The following is a 22,333-nucleotide window of genomic DNA, read 5'->3' on the forward strand; positions in this document are numbered from 1 at the left end:
CCATCAGCTCGTGAGAGACGAACAAAGAGACGGAGCTGGAGAGGCACTAGAGAGAGAGAGAGGGAGGCGGTGGCAGACAGAGACATAGACAGGATGCAGCACATCGGTATTCATGGCTGGTCTCAGCTAAGCCATCCATCTCTGGCTCGTACTCTTTACATCACATTTGCCCTTCAGTGCGGCAAATATCTCACACACAGCTGGTGGAAACTACACATCTGCTCGCAGGGGAGCCAGACAGTCGATCTTCTGATGTATGTGTGTGTGTTTGTGTGTGTGTGTGTGTGTGTGTGTGTGTTCAAACGCTGTCCTGCAGAGCTGAAGCCAAAACAAGGTTTTTAATTGATACATGGGAGAATCAGACATTTCATTTTCACTTTATCACATAGTTATGGGCATCATTATAACTTTGGGTCATAAGTTCAATGCATTATTGATGGTTTGCAAGGAAGAAAAAATCATTTCTCAAATCTGCCAGTGAAATAATTACTGCTCGCTGCTTGGAAGTTTTAGCAGCATTTCCATATGATTACTATTCTCCGACTATAAGAGATCCTCCCCTCAGTAGCAGAGTGCATCGACTTCTGAGCTCCTTCCACTGAGCAGCCAGGTACTAAAGAGTCTGCAGGTTTCTCAGTGAAGGGAGCTGACGCAACGAGAGCAGCAGCGTATTTCAACCTCAAAGACTCTGTTGGAAATGTTGGTGTGGAACGGAACATTTGACGTGAACTCTGATTCCAAGTAAAAAGGTAAAATACACTGATGATGAAGAAATGAAAGGTTTGTAACATGAATCCAGTCTCAGGATCCTCAGACTCACACCGACATGAAGGTCCCTATCATCAGATACGACCCCGAGGTCCCCAGAGAAGGAGGTGACCTTCGTAGGCTACGAAGACCACAAAGGCCAAATTGAACAACATGGTCTATTTGCATCATCAGCTTGTTCTGCACTTACTGTTGCAGCTCCACCCAGTCAGCTAGTTTGTTAGCTAGTTAGTCATCAGTGTACGATGATTCATGGGTAAGGTCGATCCAGAGAAAGATCCACACGTTGGATGCTTTGTTGCCCGGAAATAGAAGGACGCATTTGTCGGTCGGACACCGCTATAAATAAGCAGGTGTAGCCACAGAAGACGCAGTCTACATGTCCAACAAGGGCTCGGGAAAGGAAGTACACATTAGTCTGTCGTATTTGAACGAGCCTTCGCAGTGGGACAGACATGCAGCTGTGACACAACTATAAATAGGAACAGTAGCAGAAAACCAGATCTCTGCAATCACAGCAACAATAATAAGACAAGCAGGAGTCTGTCGTCATGTGAACAATAAGAGGACAGACCACACAGGATCAGCCAGCAGCAGAGGTACTGTGCTTCATTGACCCGTCCTCCACCTCCTGCTGAAGACAGACTCTGTCGTCCTCTACACTGCCTCACTTGACTTCCTCCTTTAGTCACAATGACTGCAGCCATGCGAGGTGGTCCAACAACACGGAGGAATACAAAAAGCAAATGAATAGATAATACGAAATTCTGTTTTTAACAACATTCGTAACATAGCATTTTATTGCCTGTACTTCACTACGAGGAACACTGTCCTCTCCGTTCACTCATATCTACAGGTTTTGCCTCATGAATTTATCAGAGACTGTGAGAAGCTGCCGTCGTCGCGGGTGAGCGTGGAATTGAAAAACGATTTCACAGCTCTGAGGTGCAGAAAAGCAGAACAAGAGAGATGAGAGGTCGGCGATGATGGAGGGAGGAGAGAGGGGCAGTGTTTGGCAGGAAGTGCAGCTTCTGTGACCTTATGATCCTTAAAATTACATATGAAGGGATAAACATGGGAGCCAGGGGCCGTTTGGTGTTAATTCAAGCTTTACATGAGCACATTACAGCAGAACTTGGACATTAACCAGGGGAGAGCTTCTTCCCACAATGCATCATAAAACAACTGAAGCAGAGAGCAGTGTGCTGGATGATGAGTATTATAAGAGGATCCTCTAATAGAGGCTGAGCCGAGGGACGAGGCTGCGAGGGGCTGAGGGACGCTGCACCGCTGAGTTCTAACCCCGAGGACGGTCTTCAACAAATAACAAATACAAATAACGGACTCGAGGCTTTAGAGACGAGAACATCACATTCAATACAATTTCTGGACTCAAGAGAACTTGTGTACTATCAATGCAGTAGAATCATATACAAATACACTTTCCTGAATAAATGATCCTGCTTCTAAATGTTATTGTTGGCTAACTAGCTCCGACGTGCTAATGTTCCCATCAACTGTAAAACAAGATGGACCACAAAACATTTCGATCACCCCCTAGTGGCAGGCTGCAGTATGGATCATAAACCTGGCTCCTCCATGTTAGTGGATCAAACATGAGCCAAACTCACATGTCAAAATATCCGTTAAATACATTTTAATGTTTCTAATAAGTTTGGTTTAAATTAGTTAATAAAAACGGATGAAACATCATCAGGATATTTTGGCTTCATTTCTCGTCCATCTTAAAGACAGACATGACTTAGCGCCCCCTACTGCTCGGTAACCTGAACCCTCCATGGACGCAGCGGTTCTTTGTTCTGTAATTCTGAACCAATGGAACCAACTCGGCTTCCAAGAAAAATGACGACTGCACTGATCAGATCAGGAACATTATCAGGAGCTGTTTCATATCTGAGCCTGTTAGATTGACAGCTGTGTGTGTGTGTGTGTGTGTGTGTGTGTGTGTGTGTGTGTGTGTGTGTGTGTGGTGACCCTCACCTCCTGACCTCTTGCTGGGACTGACCGGACCACATGTCCCCCTGTATCCAGCTAACAACGTCATTTCAAAGGCCATTACCTTTGTTTCTCTCTGCACGATGACCCCTGACCCCGTGATATGACGACCGAGAGACAGAGAGACAGAAGGAAAGAGACGGACAGAGAGACAAGATTGGCTCTGAGATCTGAAATCAATACCCCAGAAAATACAACTTCTGCACTCAGATCTTTATTAAATCTTTATTATTATTCCCTTCAGTCGTTTTTCCTCTTGTTTTTTTAAGAAAGTGATATTTTCCACATCAGCTGAACAATAACGACTGAATTTACCAGATATTTACGCAGCTGTGACCTTGAACGCGTCTCTGTCACCCGCTCGTCTCTCATTTCTCTGTCACACCCAAAGCCCAAAAGATTTTGCACTAAAGTCCGTCATTAGTCCGCCAGTGGCCACTTCGCTCGACTGAGGCGTTTCTTTAGAGGAGGCTGCGTATCATGACGTCCGAACTCTATGGTCGAGACTTTGTGATTTAAAAAATGTGTTGTTGTAAAATATTAAGTTCGGTTTTCCTGTGTCCAGTGTCATCATCAGAAACACTTCATCCCAAACATGACGATTCTTTGATGCACAGGAAATTAAACAAGGGCGAGGACAGATGTCTTAAGTATGCATGTGTGTGTGTGTGTGTGTGTGTGTGTGTGTGTTATTCGTTGATACAGTGACACATGTATTTGTGTGCAGCTGAGACGACACATGCTGGACAGAAACCCAGAATCAGGCCAAACATTCATAAATACACTAAAAGCTGAGCACTGGCTTGACCTCATCCGCATTATACAATCATGATGCACTACACACTGTGTGTGTCTGTGTCTGTGTGTGTGTGTGTGTGTGTGTGTGTGTGTGTGTCCTGCTGTTGACCCTGTACAGCAGGATTACACTGGATGTTAAGCTGGCACTTTCCTCCCAATGGGATACAGTCAGGACATGACTTAACTGTGAACCCAACACACACACACACACACACACACACACACACACACACACACACTGTATAGCCATACACACATGCAATATTTATGTGTCTGATTCTCATGCATACACACTCTCATTCAAATCTCACACATACAAACTTGACCTCACACACTGTCTTCTCTGAGCTCTGACATTGGCAGTGTGACTGTGTGTGTCTGTGTGTGTGTGTGTCTGTGTGTGTGTGCCTGTGTGTGTCTGTGTGTGTGTGTCTGTGTGTCTGTGTGTGTGTGTGTCTGTGTGTGTGTCTGTGTGTGTAAGGTCGAGGTCATTCACACATTAGATGCTGAGCAGCTCCTCACTTCTGATTTCTCGATCGTATTTAAACAAAATAAAATGTTTTTGAAAAAACACTGATCTGAAATGTAAAAAGCTGGAACATGAATCTACTCATGTCCATGATGTGTTGATCAGATCTGCAGTGATTAGCGTAGCTTAGCATAAAGACTGGAAACAGTTATTTGTTTTCAGCTGAGTTTCTGCGTCGCCACTGTGAAGTTGCCAGATTTAAATGTTCCTCTGCAAAGACCAAAACCTGATTCACTGAAAAACCGACGCGGCACAAATAGATTCTTGGGAAATAGTTTGAGTGGTTAAAACGTACTCAAAGAATGTGCTGCCTTATTACACAACAATGCATATCTGTAACATATCAAAAGTTCGAGAATGAGAAAGGAAAAGCTCAGAAGCAGGTTATCTGTTGTCTCACGTCTCAAATCACAAACAAAGACACAAACACAGCTGGTAAAAAAACAATATCATCAATCAAGTGACAGAATAATGACAGAAACGAACCGAGGAGAATAACGATGGGAACAAAGATGAAGCTGCTGTCAAACAGATTTTACCATCACACCCTCCTCAGCTACATCAGCAGCCAAATAAACAGAGAGAGAGGCCGTGTGTGTGTGTGTGTTTGTGTGTGTGTGTGTGTGTGTGTGTGTGATAGTGTATACGTACTCTTGCCAAGCTGCGGGCATGGTTTGCGTGCCTGGGAAGGAAAACAGCTCATAACAAAAGCAGAAGAGAAGAGACAGAGGGGGAGAGAGGGCCTGGATGTGAATGGGTGTGTTCACAATCCTCCCTCTGATTTCTGGCGAGCGGCCGACGGATCGGCTCGACGAGGCCAAAGCTTCAAGTGATGTGCACAACACGTGGTTCTTCTTCTATCCTTGTGAGGACACTGAACGACACGATGCACTTCTTAGTCCCTAACTCGAACCAGAACCCGATTCACCGCGTCTCAACACAACCCCAACACTTTCACAACAACACTGGACAGAGACAACGTCATGAATGTGACGCTGAACATCACACGTCTCATGAACAAGTTCTTTCCTCTGTTCTCTGTCATGTTTGTCGACTGAATCCCTTCATTTGTTTTAATCATTCCACATTCAGGGTTTTAATAGTTGCAGGAGAAGATGCTTGACTTCATAGAGTCCTGGTATTTAGTTGCATCTATAGTCAAACTTGTATTCAGAGGAAATACAGAAGTCCCTGCAGCAGATAACACACAGCTACAGTATATTAGCCTGTGTTGTGTCTGACCAGATGCATCTTGTTGCTTGTCTTTGTCGTTACACAACCTTTTCTCTCACGCTGTGATGCGTCAGTGGCTCTCACTCGCCCTCACTCGCTCTCTCACTGGGTTTATTTCCCTTCCTGCTGTTGATATTTGTCGAGAGAGGGAGTAGGTGCGCTCGCTTCGACGCAGCTGACTGACAGTTTGAAAAACACAACAGAATCGTTGGCATCAAGAAATGAGATCAGAGGTGGAGGCAGGAAAAGAGTTCACGTTTTTAATACGATTAATCGCACCTCACACACACACACACGCACACACACACACACACACACACACACACACACACACACACACACACAGTTACATTGTGCAGAGATGCTGAGCTGGAGCACTCAGGTGAAGTAGAACTGGTCGTATATTCAGACTCCATTTGGAGAGCAGCTCTCCTGAGAGGTCAAAACACACACACACACACACACACACACACACACACACACAGGGGTTAGCATACCGCCAACAGGCACTGTGGTAACCTTTGACCTCCACTAATGCTGTCTGGAGGGGTGGGGGGCGGGGGGGTCTAATGGGTGAGAAAAATGCTCACACATGAACCTGACCTCCCTGTTTTAGTCTACCTCTCTCCACCCCCCCACCCCCTCCTCTCGCTCTCTTTTTCAACACACACACACACACACACACACACACACACACACACACACACACACACACACACACACACACCTTGAGGCTGCATCCACATGATTTTGTTTGAAAACCCATCGGCTGCTACAGATTCTAAGTTTTGGAGCTGCTGAAATGAAGATGGAGTTTGAAAACAGTCACATGAAGCTTGAATCTCAATCTTCACTTGAAGACACCTCAGATGACGCAAAAGTCACAGGTTTGATTCCGGAGCGAGTGGATCATCATTTCATCACTCACAAATCATATCTGCTTCCTTCTGCTGCTTCGTATGCCGACATGAGCGTTTGTTCATTCAGACCTGGCTCCTCCAGTGTTTCTCTGAAGTCACTGTGCAGCTTCAGTTTCATCTCCGCTCGGCTCTCACATGTTTTTCAAAGCAGGTAATCCTGTCCACACAAAACCCGGATACTCAATAACTCCATGATGTGACCACGGGCACTGAAATAAGAGGCAGACGGCGATCCGGGGAGAATGAAAGAAGCTTGAGAAGAGTGTGTCGGTACAATTTCCCACATCATTCCCCTGATCACGAGGCACTGAGAGGGTTGTGAGGCTTTCTCCAGACACCCCACTGAGACAAAAAGAGGATTGTGTAAGAGATGCAACAAAAAAACTCATTTCAAACACTCTAAACATCTCCCTCTGCTCCTCTGGTTCCTGTGATGTTAACCTGAAATACGCATTTAGAGACAATTCCCAACATGACGAAACACTGACAACGAGTAAATGAGGAAACAGAAGTGAAACCGGGACACCCCGAGACAAAACCCCCGTTCAGACATTTCAAATCGACCTGAGCATCTTGGATGTCGCTGTGTGCACGTGCCAGTAGGATTTAATTTAACATTTGCTTTTTAAACATATTCTGAATCTACTGGTAGAGGTTCTACTGCTCCTCACAATCGGAAGTAGCCTGATGGTTCTATGATGGAGCAACAATCCAGAGCTGTGACATGAAGAACAATCATTTGATGAAGACCTTTATTCACCGGCTCATGATCCACTCTGTGAAAGGTCAAACGAAAGCTAGAAGAAACGACTCTGGAGTCATCTCACCTCTCCAGCGATGGATGAAGCTGATTTTGTTCAGGTTACATCTTTGTCTGAGTATTTCTCATCTGCCCACGAGTCCACTGACCTTTTCCAATATAACCACGGCTGAACGTCGCTGCTCCGTACACAGGAAACCTGAGCAGCCACGATTATCACTGCTGCGACCGGTCGACCCCTGGCCTCACCACGGTGGCTCTCGACAGTCAGTTCAGCCTCACACACACTGACCCACTGACATTTATACACACACACGCACTGACCCTGAGACACTGACCCCAGCCGAGCCGCTGCAGCAGCCTCTCACCTGCTGTCTGACCTTCGTCCTCAAAGAGGCCGACTGATCTCACAGCTTTTCATTTCCACGCACACAAACACCAGAGACTTAAAAACAGCGTCAACCTGTTCCTGCAGCAGATTCTGAACACTTACAACATGTCGGCATCAGTGCTCATCACTCATCTCAAATTCAAAATGCTACTGGACACAAAGTGACCTTGGACTGAAACATAATTGTCTAAACGTGTCGTTCCCCCAGACCTCATGTGTTTCTCCCAGTGGATATAAATACACTATAAATGCAGTAACTTTATAGATTGATTTCAAATGTTAAGTCAAAGATCTCAGATATAAATTTGTTTAAAGCTGCTTCACATGTTCCTCCTCTTTTCCAAAAACCTCTGTTCTCTGAGAGGATTTTGTGTTTACGTCTATATCCACTGAAACAGATCTGACACGTGCAAACGCAACAACGACAAATGTCACCAAACTGCCGTGTTTTGTTGACGCACACTCAGAGGACCAAGTCAAAGCTCTCATGCCCAATTTATCACGGCAGCTCAGGCAACAAGTTTGTTTTGCACATATTTCATAAACCAAACGTGTGTTTTCCGCAGCAGTTTGTGGTGCAGCTGGGTAGAGATGGAGAATGTGAAGTTTCCAGTGTGAGAATCGTCCACTTGAGAAACAAACTTCAGCCACTTTGTCACAGAGACTTTGAAAATGAACCGCACATGTGTGTGTGTGTGTGTGTTCAGATACAGAGGAGAAAAGCTTGCGGGAGATTCTTCAATGAAACTAAAGAATCCAAGCCAAGAAAAAAATCACACTGCACAATATCACGCCACATTATATTTACACACGTGTACCAGAAGGACTGACTGTGTGTATGTTGTGATGCAGAGAATCATCCTACCTGGTGCAGTCTGCATCTCCAGGAGTCCGCCTGTTGCAATCAGAGCCTCCAGGATCCTGACGTGATGCTCCGGGTTCACGTCCGCACTGTGGGAAAAAACACACAGCGTGAACGCACTGAAGTCAAATTGTACACGACGCTAGAGAACAACGTGAACAGTGCAGTTGGGTCGGTTTTGTCTGATACCGGAGATTAATCGATACTTTTAAAACTGCTCATCTGCCTGAACGTCACCTGAACCAATACCTTGTTCTTCAAAAAGCACAAAACGACAGCCGACGATTGGAACGGCTTTCTGTTGTTTACACATATTAACAGTTTATATATATTTAAAACACAATAACACAATAAATGAACCCCAACGATCGTAAATTCAACACTAACTAACAGTTTCCTTGTCTGTTTCGTTGTTTTCACGATGATTTATGATGAGAAAATACCAAATATTCCAACAATTTGCAGTTAAATGTTTTTAAAATCCAGCAGTGCAGAGCAGTCAGGGGTTAATCAAGGTTTCGACACACGAACATCTGCTTCAAATAGCTCCATCCACTATTTCTCCGCCCATTGTGCACGTCAGGGGTGGAATGCTTGACCGAGGTACGCAAAAAAAAAAACTGCTTCTGACTCACTGACAGCTACACACACACACACACACACACACACACACACACACACACACACACACACACACACACACACACACACACACACACAGCACTACAATGAGAAATTCCTTGGTAGTTTCTGGAAACAGAGGGACGAGCTTAGAACAGAGAAACAAAACAACACCATCTGCCTCGTTAGCGCTCAGACTTCACTCTCCCGTCAGCAGGAGCTGATTCTTTACGATTAAAAATCAAAGCTTCATTTTGGAAGAAAAAAGTTCCACATTCGAACATTAAGCCACAAATGTTTTTTTTTTTCCTTTTTCATTTTGACGTTTCGCAAACGCTGAATGAAACTTTCCTTCCACCCAAACGCCGTGAGACACAAAGGAGAAGTGACTGTGGTCGGGAATATTCAAAGCTTTTACACAACGAGGGGAAAGAATAAAGTGATAGTCGAGATGCTGAAGAGCACGTGTGACGGTGGAAGTGAAAAATATCGTTTGTGGTTTTCATGTTTTGATTTGAGCTCTGAGACACGAAGAGAAGAAAATGTGCTGAACCAGAGACGGTGAGAGTTCAGCTCTTTTCTGAGCGTCCAGGGTTTCAGATCAACAACTGTGGTAGAAGAGAAGTCCGAGGTACAAACCTGTGGACACAACAATGTTCACAGATACAGCTAATATCTGCAGATCTTCAGTGTTCGTTTTATTTTCCTCACTCTTATGAGTTCGACGTGACCTTTGACCACGGACACTCAGTCAGCTCATCTCTGACCCGGTTCAGATCTGGTCACCTTGAGCTTTGACCTTTAACAACACAAACACAGTTCGTCTGAGTCCGACTGAACATTTGTGACGAACTGGAGAGAACTCTTCAGATAAAACGTTCTCAAAAAATAACCCGTGAGTCTAAGTGAACGTTTAAACCAAGAAATTCCCTCCAGGGTAAAATTCCGTAGATTACAGAGACGTGCGGCAGCTCACGTTGGTTCTGGTTCAGTTTCTGATTCAGTTACCAGGCGGATGATTCACGGTGCAGCAGGTTTTAAATTCACTACGACTCTGAGTCATGCCTCTGAACCCCAGATACCAGCATCGAGTTGTTCGGAGCCTTCGACAGAAAATAAAACACAATTTCTCTGAAAAGCTGGTTTAACTGTGAGTTCTCCAGGACGCTCCTGTGTTTCTGTGATGAGGAGACAGAAGAAGAAACTCTAAATGGGGGATTCACATTCTGGGGAATTCCGCCCTGAACCGGTGGTTTACAGAGTTTCTGCTTCTGTGACTCAAGGTTTCTTCTGTTTCCTCTGTTTTTCCCGTTACCTGCTTGAGGGGAAGTGTCGTTGTTTCCCCTTTCTGAGAAAAACAAGCCAACATTTACATCTGATCTGACTTTAAAGAATAAAACCAGAAGCCCTGACACTCAACAGGAAATAAAATCAGAGGTAAACATCGCCACAAGGTGAGATGGAGTTTTCTTTACACCTGGAAATGTGTCTCATAAAAGCTGCCAAAGGTTAAATCCTCCTCAGTCGTGTAAAGAGTTTTTGTAGGAAAGTAAAAACCACGGTCAGCTTCGCTCCGTCAATTAGCTGCTAATGGAGCCTGAAACTTCACGACTGTTGCTATGGTTACCTGCACTTTAAACACACGTCGAGTTGTCAGACGACGGACGAGCCGATTCGAGACGGAGTGTGTGAATGAGTGAATGAACGAGGAGTGAGACTCTCCGCACCTGAGAGCAGAGTGCTTGAAGACGAGCTCGGAGAACGACTGGCCCAGCAGCCGCGGGCCGGCCGGGCTGTGCTGGCTGACCCGGGCCAGGTGTCTGCTGAGGTGGACCAGAAGCTGGTGGTTGGCCTGAGGGATGCTGGGAGATTCAAGGATCCTCTTCAGCCTCTCGCCGCACTCCTCGACGCTCGGGCTCTCTGTAAGACAGGAACAGGAAGCACTTTATTAGGAACACCATGTCATATCCCGGGCCGTTTGCGTTAGTTGTTAAAAACATCCTGGACTGAGCAGGAGCCCCGGGACCCAGTGGAGGTGGTGGGAAGAAGAAGAGATAAGCAATTCTATAATTCATTCTCATTAATTCATCTGGAATATTTTAGGTAACAACGCTGTTTGTAAATGTATATATTGTAAAATATGTGTCACGATGCGACCAATTAGCGGACACAGTGAAAGGTGGAAGCTGAGCAGACACCCGGCATGAAAACCTCTAATATTAAAATATATTCCAGCTTCTCACTCGTACACACTGAGCCCAGGGCAGACGTCCCTGCCGCGCTGCTCGGTGAGTAGCATCTCCATCAATATCCATCCAGGCATGCAACACCTCTCTGAGTCTGACGAGATGCACGGCCTTGGCAGGAAGTCAGACATTTGAATTCAGACTCAGTCCAGCAGCCAGCTGTTAGCCAGCTACACCCCGACAGACGCTCTGAAGAAACACCCCAAAAAAATCGGAGGGGTTTCGCGGATGCTTGTAAAAACGTCACAGCGGGAAGCGGCGCAGGGATAAAACCGACTCCTTTTCTTGTATTAGCCGGGGTTCAGACAACGGGCCGTGTTTGAAGAGGACCAGACGTATTGACGAGCGCTCTCACCACAGGACCCTCACCGCCGCAAACAGGCTGCAAACAAGAAAACATCTGTGGCCGGGCCTGCTGCGCGCTCGCTTTACGACGGGGAGGCTCAGCGGGAGAGCACAGATCTGCCATTGAACACCAGACGTATCGTTCTGCACAAGAAACCACACGACCATTTAATCTCCGTCTGAATCTGTGCGTCTGCTTTCGTTTACAACAAACTTCTCCTCCTGCAGCCACTGTTGTCTCAACGTATAATTCAATTCTCCTCCAGAGCAAAGTCTGCTCAGGATCCTGGAAACTTCCTTTTCTGAGCTGACTGACAGATGACACCGACTCATGATTGGTCAAACATGTGACTGCAAAAGACTTTTCACTCCCAAAGTTCAACATGTTCATCATACATCTTCATTTCTGGACAGTGGGGGGGAAGTGGAGACGTGTCGGCCATCTTTATTTAGAGTGTTGTTGACGATAGTTAGGGTTGATGCTGATCTTTGAGGACGATGAGACGAATCAGGGAACAACCTGGTTATTTGCATCTTGGTGTCATCGGACGTGTGGATGAAGCCTGATTACGTGAATATTGACCTCAAACATTTTGTTTTTCAAAATCTGAACACAGGAGTCAAACCACATTTGTGACCCTGTTCACTTGAACCTTCCCTCGTCACAGCGAGACTAACTCGTTATTATGCGAAGTTCATCGAAGGTTCCAACCTCCCGAACAAAACCTCTTGTGTCTGCAGAGGATAAAAAGTGTTGCAGATGAAACTGGAGGAAACCCGAGAACACGTCGACTCGCAGGAGCCGTGTTCGTGTCTGCAGCCGCTCCACACATCTGCTTGTTGATCAGTGCTCTGCATGTGTACTGCTATGTCTCCAGGTGTTAGACGGCTCACGCGTATTGATCGACTGTATGAAGTATCTGTGTTGTTGGCCCTCAATTCCAATAACGCAGAGCGCCGACAGAGAGCTGAGGAACCTGACTGCGCAGGGAGGAGAGGGAGGACAGAACCACCGGAGACAGAAGAAGAGAGAGAACCGAGCTTTAGAGGAACTTGAGGTTCTCACAGATCTGGAGAACGAGGAAAGAAAAACCTCAGCAGCTTATAAGTTTACAGCCACAACTTGTCTCCGTCATGTATTCATGTGTCTGTGAGTGTCATGTTGGGGGCTGGTGTCCAGAGGTCAAAGGTCAGACCGACAGACAGAAGAGGTCAAGAGGTTTCAGTGGGTGGAGTCGAGTGGCTTTGTTTAATTTGTGTATTTGCAGAGCTTTGTGTACGAGTGTGTGTCGTAGTGTGTTTTTCTCTACATGCACGTTAAAACATCTAAAACCGATTTAAACACATCAATAGATTGAACTTTATAAATCTGGTTTGTCGTTTTAATCCTTCAGGGACGATGTATTACAAAAGATTTTTTGTTTCTGAGTCGTAACGATAATTTCCAGGATTTCTGAGGTCCTGAGGGAAAAACACGAAACAAACCTCGAGCAGCGACTCTGTGAAGTATTTGTTTCAGCTTTATACTTTTCAGTCATTGTCACTTTTAGCTAACGAGGAATTTTAACCCTGAAAAGTGTGAGAGTGACGTTCACAAGTCTTTTATTGTGTTCAAACATAAATACAACGGAACAATGTTTGATATCAGGATGTGATGTTAAAAAAGATGAGGCTTGATGTTAGCATGAGCTCATGTTGAGGAGCTGTGTGTGTGAGTGAGTGTGTGTGTGTGTGAGTGTGTGTGTAAGTGTGTGTGAGTGTGTGTGTGTGTGTGTGTGTGTGTGTAAGTGTGTGTGTGTGTGTATGTGGGCAGGTGGGCGGTGATGGATGGGTGACAATCTGCTGCAGCCTGATGGGGGTCATGGAAGTCACTCTCTTTTTGTCTGACCACTACTTGACACACACACGCACACACACACACAAACGCACACACACACACACGCCCTCCGTTATTATGGATTGTGGTTGACCCTGCTGGTCAGTACAGGTCAAGGCTGGAGAGGGAACTTGGTACTTGGTCTGTACATCTGGTCCCACGGGAGACTGGACAACAGGACAGAGTGTGTGTGTGTGTGTGTGTGTGTGTGTGTGTGTGTGTGTGTGTGTGTGTGTGTGTGTGTGTGTGTGTGTGTATTATCTCATGTGATTTAGTTTTTTGATGAAATGTGATGATTTGATTTTCTGCTGCAAAAATAAAGGTTACAACGATTATTGTTTTTATTTTAGGTTGATTTGAATGTATCGTGGTCTTGTCCACATCGTCTGTCTGTGTCATCCCCTCGTCTCGTCCTCAGGTCCAGATGGACACTTGTCAGTTGAGACTCGGCCAGCTGGCCTTTGTCCTCTCAGACGATGACCTCGGCTTGACCATTAAAGGATAACTCACTCCGACAGAGGAGAAATGAAAGAGGGCAGAGGGTCGGAAGTGACGGCGTCAGATTCAATTATTAAGATAAGTGACTTAGAGACTAAAGACAGACGGAGGATGAAGGAGCAGAAGAGAGACGAGACTTTTAAAGTTAGAAAACAAAACACCTCAAACATTTAAAGCTTTAACTTCTGACTGACCTCGAATCTCAAACAGCGTCACACCCACGGCTCAGGCCACTCCCACACATGTGACAACAACGCGCTCCGGAGCCGTTTTCTCCGAGTTAAAAAAACAAACAGAAGACGATGAAACTGAAAACGGTGGAGCTCTGACAACAAAAGGCTGATTGTGGTCGAGACGCTGCAGCTGCAGACGAGAGGAGGATTACAGCAGGTTTACAGACACGTGACGACAACAAACGCTTTTCCTCTGTTCGCAGAAAATCAAGAAAAACCACGACGCTGCTCTGAAATAGAAAGTGATCGGACTCTAACGATGCACTGAGATAAAAGATGCTCAGATCAGAAAAGCTTCAGCCAGAACGTTAAGCTCGGTAAGATTTGAGCGGCGCTGTCATTTGTGTCATCATGATCATCAGAGACTTTCATTCTCTGTACGTATTTGTTTGAGTTCAACCTGAGTCAGGCCAACGAGGGTGAGTCACAGCTGGTGAAACACGTTAGAGAGCTCTTCACACACATTCCCAGAGTGGGCTTCAGTAATAACCAGTGGTTAGCGTGACGCTGGTGCCACTGGCAGGTCTGTGGGGCAGAGAGGGCTTTTGGAAATCCCTTCCAAAATCTGAAACATGTTATCTTTACTTCTAACAGTGCACGGGGGATTTCCACACCGATGAGCCAGCGACTGGGGAAATGGACCCGGATCACGCAGACGGGAAAACGACGGGACTCCCGGAGAGCGAGAAGACCAGAGGGGGGGGGGGGGGCAAATAAAAGAGAAGCAGAGGGGATTTGAACTATTACAGCATCAACAAATCTCAGGGATCAGACTAAGACTGGTAAAACAGTGACTGTCTTTATATGAAGAAGATTTTACTGAGTGCGTCCATGTGGTTGTAATTACCCCCCCCCCCCCCCCCCCCACACACACACACACAGATTCATGAGTTCAGATTAAAACTCAACAGTGATGAACATTTGATGTTTTCTGCTTCAAACAAGTCAAAGTAAAAATAATCCACAGACACAACAGGATGAATAATGAATAATGACATTAACATTTTAAACAGCAGTTCAGACTCATTACGAGGCTGCAGGTGACAAACACATGAAACTCACTCTGGTGAATAATGTTTGTTTGATTCTTTTTCAAACTCATTTTATTTGTACGCTCATATTCACAAATCACAATTTGTCTCATAGATCTTAACGAGGTGCAACATCCTCTGTTCTTAAGCCTCAACAAGAGAAACTGGAGCTGATATATTATCGTTCTCAATCAAAACCCTGCGCTTGCACTCAGATAGCCGCTGCTTTATATGTACATGTGCTCTGCTTGTGCTTTTTGTTGCTTGGACAGATTTCCAATTTTTAATTTGCCACTCACACCAACCACACACAGTCCTACGTGCACTGAAGAACGGAAACTCAAGCGAAGGAAATGAGCACAAGCAGTAAGTCCTGAAAAAGAAACATCACCGTGGGAAAAATAAACCCTGCACATGTGCAGCTACAGTTCCTACTCCATCTTTACGGAGGAATCCGTTAGAAGCTCTGGTTCATGTAGAACAGATGACGGAGTGAAGCAAACACCTGAACAGCTTCATAAAAACACAGCAAAGACTCAGGGATGCCTCAGTATTATTACCTGACTTATCCTCAGCGTACAAATTAAATGCTTCAGGCCTCCAAAGCCCTTCTTATTATATCCTCTGATTTCACAGGAGAAACAGCTCTTTGCTCTTCGACTGACCCCTTCCCAAATAAGAAGTTCAATTTCAGTGGGCTTAACCTCGGACGACCTCCGCAAAATACTTGATGCATCCTTTTAAAGTGGTTCATCCTGACTTAAAACGCTGCCATGAATAAGTAAAACAAAAAACGGGTTGTCACTTAACGAGAGAGAAAAGCACTTACATAATTAAGGGGGTTTTCAGCGGGAGATCATGTCGAGCAGCCGAGTAATATTTTTGGGAGGAGGTCGCAGGGCAGCGGAACCTCACGTGGTGCGGATCTATCCTGAAAAACCAACGCAGCCCATTGGTCTGTTCAACCATCCATGTGTCGGCCTGCTTTTGAATCTCTCTTACTTCCACACACCTGCACGCAAAGCACCGAACTCTGAGTGTCAGGGGAGGGTTGATGAAAGATGGATGAGAGTGTAAGAGTCCCTTAAAAGCCGGAGAAGCGAGCGCCTGCTGGGCGAGGTGGGCGGCAGGTGAGAGGGTGAACCTGCAGGTCAAGTGCACGGGACCAGAGAGTTCCACTGAATCCAGAAGCTGCCGGGAGATTAGCAAACATTTGGGGGTATTTGGGGACGTGGCAGATATTTGACAGGCGTCGGCGTTCACACCGAGTGACAGAGCCATGAAAACACGAGCTCAGATGTAGCTCAAGAGTTTAACCCTGCGTGAGAACGGAGGCTAAAGAAAGCACATGACAGAGGAAGCAGGCGGAGGCCGGAACTCACAACAGTCACAGGCGGTGAACGTGCTGATTACAGCTGCAGGTTAAACACTGTTCCACGTACATGTGGGTCAAAGTTGTGTTTGAACTTGTGTTTTATTGACTTTTTATTGCACAAGTAAAAACATGTCCATCAGATTTCTGCGAACACCTCCGCACAATGGAACTGAAAAAGCAGCAAAACGTATATTTCCAGTGTCCAATAATAAAAACTGTCCCGTCTCACAATGTTAAAGGAAAAGAGTCCTGCATCTGCTCCGTCCCTCGACAACTTTCATGTGAATTCGTTCTGTAGGAAACGTCCGCGGCAGAGTGATGACCAGCCTCCAGCCTGGTTCCAGTCAAACACAAAGACGCCATCTGATTAAAACTGGAGACTATTAATTATTATTATTAATTAAGAACCTGAGGTTGAGACGCGTTGCCTCAGATAATCAGGGATGAGCTGACTTTTAATTAAAGGAACGAGCTCAAGCCTTTTTTTAAATTGACCATAGACGTGAATGTGTGAATGGTAGTTTGTCTCTGTTGGTTCTGTGAGACACTGGGACATGTCCAGGGTTTACGCAGCCTCTTGTCCAATGACAGCTGGGATTGGCTCCACCCACTATGTGCATTTAATATATAATCCAATGACTTTCAAAATAAAGGTTTCCATCCATCCACTGTCTATGATTATTATTTTATTCTTATTATTCTTATTGTTGTGCTGTGAGGAAATCTGAGGTGAATATCTGAGACCATAAATCTCTATGTGCTCATACACCACCAGAGCTTCTTGCACATATATTTTATTTAGTTGTGTGAACTGACCTTTGAAAGCTATGTTTAGCCTGAGCTAACATCAGTGAGTGTGTGTGTGTGTGTGTGTGTGTGTGTGTTGCGGTGAACCACACTGTACCTTGAGCGGTGTAGACCAGCTCGCTGTAGACTGTGGCTGGGATGATGGGGCCGCTCAGGTCCTGCAGGAAACCTCTGAGAGCATCAGTCAGAGAAACCACATCATACTGATCCAGATCCACCGAGAGCGGGTCTAAGAGGACAGGAGGACGGAGACAGACAGAGACAGCAGGAGATTAAACGTGTGATAGTTGCCGATGTCTTTCATCCTGGCCTCTCAGAGCGGCTGGGTTATCACACTGGGTTTTCTGAGGACGCGAGCTCAGGGGCCCGAGGCAGAGAGCCTGTGAAAAGTGACTTTCATGTTGGGGAATGAAAGAGCAGAGTCACAAGTTTGACGAAGAAACTTGAGCAAAGTGAATGTGAGTAACCTTTGTATGCACTTTCAAACAACTACAACAAACTCAAGAGTTCGTCCCTCAGGTTTTTTCTGCAGGACGTCAGGTAAAGAAATATTCTGAGGCTTCATTCAGACTTTAAAACAATCTCAGTTCACTGAGGCTCCGTATCAGTTTTAATCCACGCTCGGCCTCTGGAAACAGGAAGACGACCTGGACGCAGGAATTATTGCAGATTGCTGTGATAACATCTGGTCTCCTCCTCGTGCAAACAGCTGTATCATTGTAAAATACAGAATTTAACTGAATTTAAAAACATGTCTGTTTCTGCTCGTCCAGATTAAAACGCAGCCCGAGAGTTTTCAATCTCAACCTGGTCTGAAATGAAGGAGTGTGGTATCAGACATGACTGAGGCTTTGGTTCATCTTCCAGTGAACACCCAGGACTTAAAGCTGATCTGAGTCTCTGGTCTCACGGTCAGTTGTTTCTGGGAACAGGGGAAACGATTCTGCAGCCGCTGGTAAAAAACATGCTGAGATTCTCGACCGGCAAAGAAAACGCACACATTTATCCTCCTGCAGACAAAACAGCCGACAACAGGCCTCTCTGTCTCCACATGAGCGCTCAGGCGGAATAGAAAAAGACAAACCACACAGCGCCTCAGGACATTACTGATGTCCTCAGTGTTTCACCTCAAACTTCCTCTTCCACTCTTCCTCCTCTTCTCTTCCCCCTGCTCGCTCTCAACCTTCATCGTCCTGCTTCCCTTCGTCCTCCTCGACCTCTCTCCTGCTTGTCTTTCATGTTCCTCCGTTTTCTTTTCTACAGTAAAAAAAAAAAAGAATTCTGTGCACAAGTATCTGCGCTTCCACTTGAGTAAAACATGTATGAACTGTCCCTCCACCCTTCATCATCCTCATCTCATCCTCCTCTTCCACCTCCACCTCCCCCGACACCATATGGACTCAAAATGGCTGTTAAATCCCATTGATCTGTGCCTCTGACTAATGCCTGAATAAACTGCACCAATCACCACAGGCCAGTGAACCACCAGGCTATTAATATCAATGGATGACCTCTTCACACGCCGAGGCCCGAGTTACTGTGCAGTGATTTGTCTGGGGATTCCTTTCACCCCCGACACCCAGACAGAGCAAATTTGCTATTACAATGGGACCAGGTGCATAAAACAATTTGTTTCCTGACGAGCAGATTGTAGTAGATTTTATTAAGCTGGGATTTGTGCAGGTGATAATAACGATGCTGGTGATGGTGTTGGATCAGATTCAGGCACAAACAATTGTGCAACACCAGCTAGTTATGACGCGGCTGCACCTGAGTAATTTTATTTCCCTGTTGAGTTCAGCAGTTGTTCGGTGACTCTTTAAAATCCGTCCAGATATTCTGAGAGAATAATAAAGCAGATTCACTCTTTAGGAGTTTATATTTTTGATGATGATGTTTTGTCAACTTGTGAACAACCACACTGACTCCACTCGAGTGTCTAACGTGGACAGTGGAGAAGTGAGGACAGGACTCGTGTCGACTTGCTGTTGAGACGTTCGCTGCTGCTGAACCACTGGTTTGGAAAAGATGTGAGCGTCTACACATGTAGTTGTAGTTTGTAGATCCTCAACATCTACGGTTCAGTTAAATGTGATCGCACTGTGTCCTTCGCCAAATCTGCATCAGATCACGATCCGTCCTCAATCCCGCTCGGGCACATTTCAATAGAGAGAAAGTCAAGAAAGAATCAACAGGTCAAACTCTGCTGATGAAAAACATCAACAACTCTCAGAAACACGTGGTGAGTTCATTACTCATACGGAACATTGAGTATTAGACGCCTCCGTGTGAACGCTTGGCGTCTGATTCTGACAGCAGATGCGCAGGAGACGCTGGATGTGTGAGTCCAGCCGACGTGTTGGCCGGTCATGAGTTAGCTGCAGCTGCAGAGGGGAGAGACAGAGAGGCAGCAGTGACAAAAACTGCTTGTTCAAGACACATTTTGCTGAGACATGACTGTCGATCTTTCCCACGCTAACAGCAACAGGGCACGATTGTTCTGAAGCAGCGCACATGATGTGTTTGAAGTCACGGGGTTCATTATTTAGTGCTGTGAACGTGGACACAAATAAGTAATACGATTTTACAAGAATTTACCATAGAGGCCTTCACATTATGTTTGACTATTTTTAACCCGTGATGGAAAACGCAGATAGTTGCTTTGTGCAGAACAAAATCAGCTGTTTGTTTGTTTCAGACACCGATTTTCTTGGTGTCTGAAACGAACACAAGCCACCAGATGAACCGGCGCTGGATCAAACCACGTTCTGTGATGATCCATGACCGCGTTCATCGGACTCTGCCCTTGTGTCATTTCGGAGCTGTGTGTGAGCGACCCCTGACCTCCAGGTGATCCGGGGGGGGGGGGTGTTCAGCGTAGAGTGTAGAGTGATGTTCAGCGTCAACCACATGTCTCAATAATTTCCATTTCTACAGTGTTTTTTAAGAGATGAGGACAAGTCCAAAGTTGAAAATCACTCCAACAAGGTTTCATTCCAGAAGCTGGACTTTGTTGGAATGGGATCATTCGCAATGGATTATGGGAATAAACCAGCGTGGGATCAATAAAGTTTTTATCTTATCTCCTTCACTATTAAACAAAATATATACTCAGTTTTGTACCTTCACATTTTTAAGGTTTTCCGATATTTTATTTGTTCTAAATCAAATGATTTAACTTTTTTATTGGATTTTCTGAAACTTCAACTGAGAAAACGAATGGGAAGAAAACAGAACCAGAGCAGGAGGAAGCAATAACGTTCTATAATCTCATCATCTATAACATGTTGTGTTGCATGATTCAATAATAAGAGCAAGAATGTGCGAACGTCCTTTTCACTTTTTCACACAGTAATGTCTTTAAGGACAAACACAAACACTGCAAACGTACATCTGTCCAGTCGCATTTGAACCAGAAACACTGCGGCCGCACCGTGTTTCTGCAGCTGCACACACGCGGCTGTGGCGCTGCAGCCTCGGTGCAGACCCGCTCACAGTCTGCAGCCGCCGCACACGTTTTAAAAAACACACATTTAGCAAACAAAGCATCTACAGACACTGACAGGAGCTGCAGCCCACAGGGACGTGACGGATCCATCGAGGCAGCCTGCACGGCAGCGAGCGGCTCGCTGTCAGTCAGACACAATCTGCTGCAGCGTGAAAGGGGGCAATTGACTAATTTAGCAGGTTCACACACTTTTAATAAAACCCACAAATGGGTGAGACTTGTGTCGTAAAAAGGAAATCAATCAGGCTGACGTGTGTCTGTGCCCAGAGGAGTTAAACATGTACGGGCCTGTGTTGTGCTGCTACAGAGGACATCTTTGTTGAAGACTTGTTTATTTCAAACGGAGACAAGACGACTGCTGAATGTTTCCAGCTATGGAACAAAAGTATGCAGCAATAAAACCAGAAGTTCACAGCAACAGCTTCAGAAGTTTCACTGATGACCCCAAACTCAAATTCATATTTTATATTAATTAATATGAATAAAAACGGTTTCACACCTGAGAGAGTGAACAAGTTATTTGATCTGGTTAGTTCTGGTTTCACGTTGTTTTCACTGTGAACCAACAGAACCGGGTTCAGTTTGATCCAGACCCAGAACTCCTCCTCTGCTCTGAATGTTGGTGTGTTGTTCTGGAACCTTTTTGAAACGGACAGTTAGAAACTTTCTGTTGGAGAACAGGACCGTAAACATCGAAATACTTCAGGCGGAAAGAAACCACTTCAAATGAATTAAAATGTCCGTCAGGCAACTGTTTGCCGAAACCTTAGTCACAGGCCTGCAGCTTTTAAACCACCGTCACCCACCGTGGGCGAGTTGAAGGAGGAGAAGCTCTGCTGGGTTGAGTGATGTCAGAGGGGTGAGGCGAGGCGTGGCGAGGGCGACTTTAATCACACCTGCCCTGATGAAACAGAGTCGGGCTCAGGGGCCACGGTCAACACGGCATTATCACACTGCTCACAGAGAGAGGGAGTGAACCCAGATCAATTCAATCCTCTCTCTCTCTCTTTCTCTCTCATTCTCTCCATCCACAGTCTTCATCCTCTGTTTCACTTTCAGCTCCGAGTCTCTGCAGCCGTCACTAAATCACTAAAAAACTTTATTAAGCCGTGACCGAAATACAGAATCACAGAAACTCGTCCACACTCAGATACGCTCGCGCCCAAATAAGTGATGATTGATGATCAATTCAAGTTCGAGCTGATTTTCCTCCCGAAGGAAAAACTCCATCGGGCCACTTACACTCTGTCTTCTTCTTCTTCTTCTTTCTGTTTGTTTTCTTAACTACACTTTCGTCTCTTTCTTCTCGCGTCGTCTCACTGGACATAAACACGCGTCTGCACTCGATCCCTCTGTCGGCTCATCAAGGCTTTGTCTGACCAGCTCGGGCTGTGGATCAGTCGACGGACGGGTGAATGAGAGGAAGGACTGATGGATGGAGGGATGGATGGATGAAGCTGGATCAGCGGTTATTGGATTGTTGCATTTTACAGAAGATCCATTTGGACCGGCTGAT

General features: G+C 45.6%; 1 protein-coding gene and 1 long non-coding RNA gene across 7 annotated transcripts in view; one reads left to right on the top strand and one right to left on the bottom strand.

The window, feature by feature from the left end:
* The window catches only part of pik3r3b (phosphoinositide-3-kinase, regulatory subunit 3b (gamma)), a 142,595-nt gene that overhangs the window by 62,794 nt on the left and 57,468 nt on the right, over positions 1 to 22,333 (bottom strand). For 2 of the 5 annotated variants that reach the window (XM_069522721.1, XM_069522720.1), the window contains exons 5-7: positions 17,407 to 17,538; positions 10,626 to 10,818; positions 8,281 to 8,366 (exon numbers count right to left, since the gene is read on the bottom strand). In XM_069522721.1, the coding sequence (XP_069378822.1) occupies positions 8,281 to 8,366; positions 10,626 to 10,818; positions 17,407 to 17,538 (411 nt within the window). Of the gene's footprint in view, positions 1 to 8,280; positions 8,367 to 8,526; positions 8,576 to 8,668; positions 8,931 to 10,625; positions 10,819 to 17,406; positions 17,539 to 22,333 lie in introns of those variants that run through there. The other 3 variants (XM_069522725.1, XM_069522723.1, XM_069522724.1) reach the window with 3 other exon arrangements.
* Positions 10,200 to 17,168, top strand: LOC138407286 (uncharacterized). Of its 2 annotated transcripts, XR_011240730.1 has the most exons (3): positions 10,200 to 10,352; positions 13,784 to 14,413; positions 14,691 to 17,168. It is a non-coding gene; the product is annotated as an uncharacterized lncRNA (long non-coding RNA). The 2 variants fall into 2 exon arrangements; XR_011240729.1 differs by lacking the exon at positions 13,784 to 14,413.

Source organism: Paralichthys olivaceus, chromosome 3 (assembly GCF_024713975.1).
Source record: "Paralichthys olivaceus isolate ysfri-2021 chromosome 3, ASM2471397v2, whole genome shotgun sequence".
Lineage (NCBI taxonomy): Eukaryota > Metazoa > Chordata > Actinopteri > Pleuronectiformes > Paralichthyidae > Paralichthys > Paralichthys olivaceus.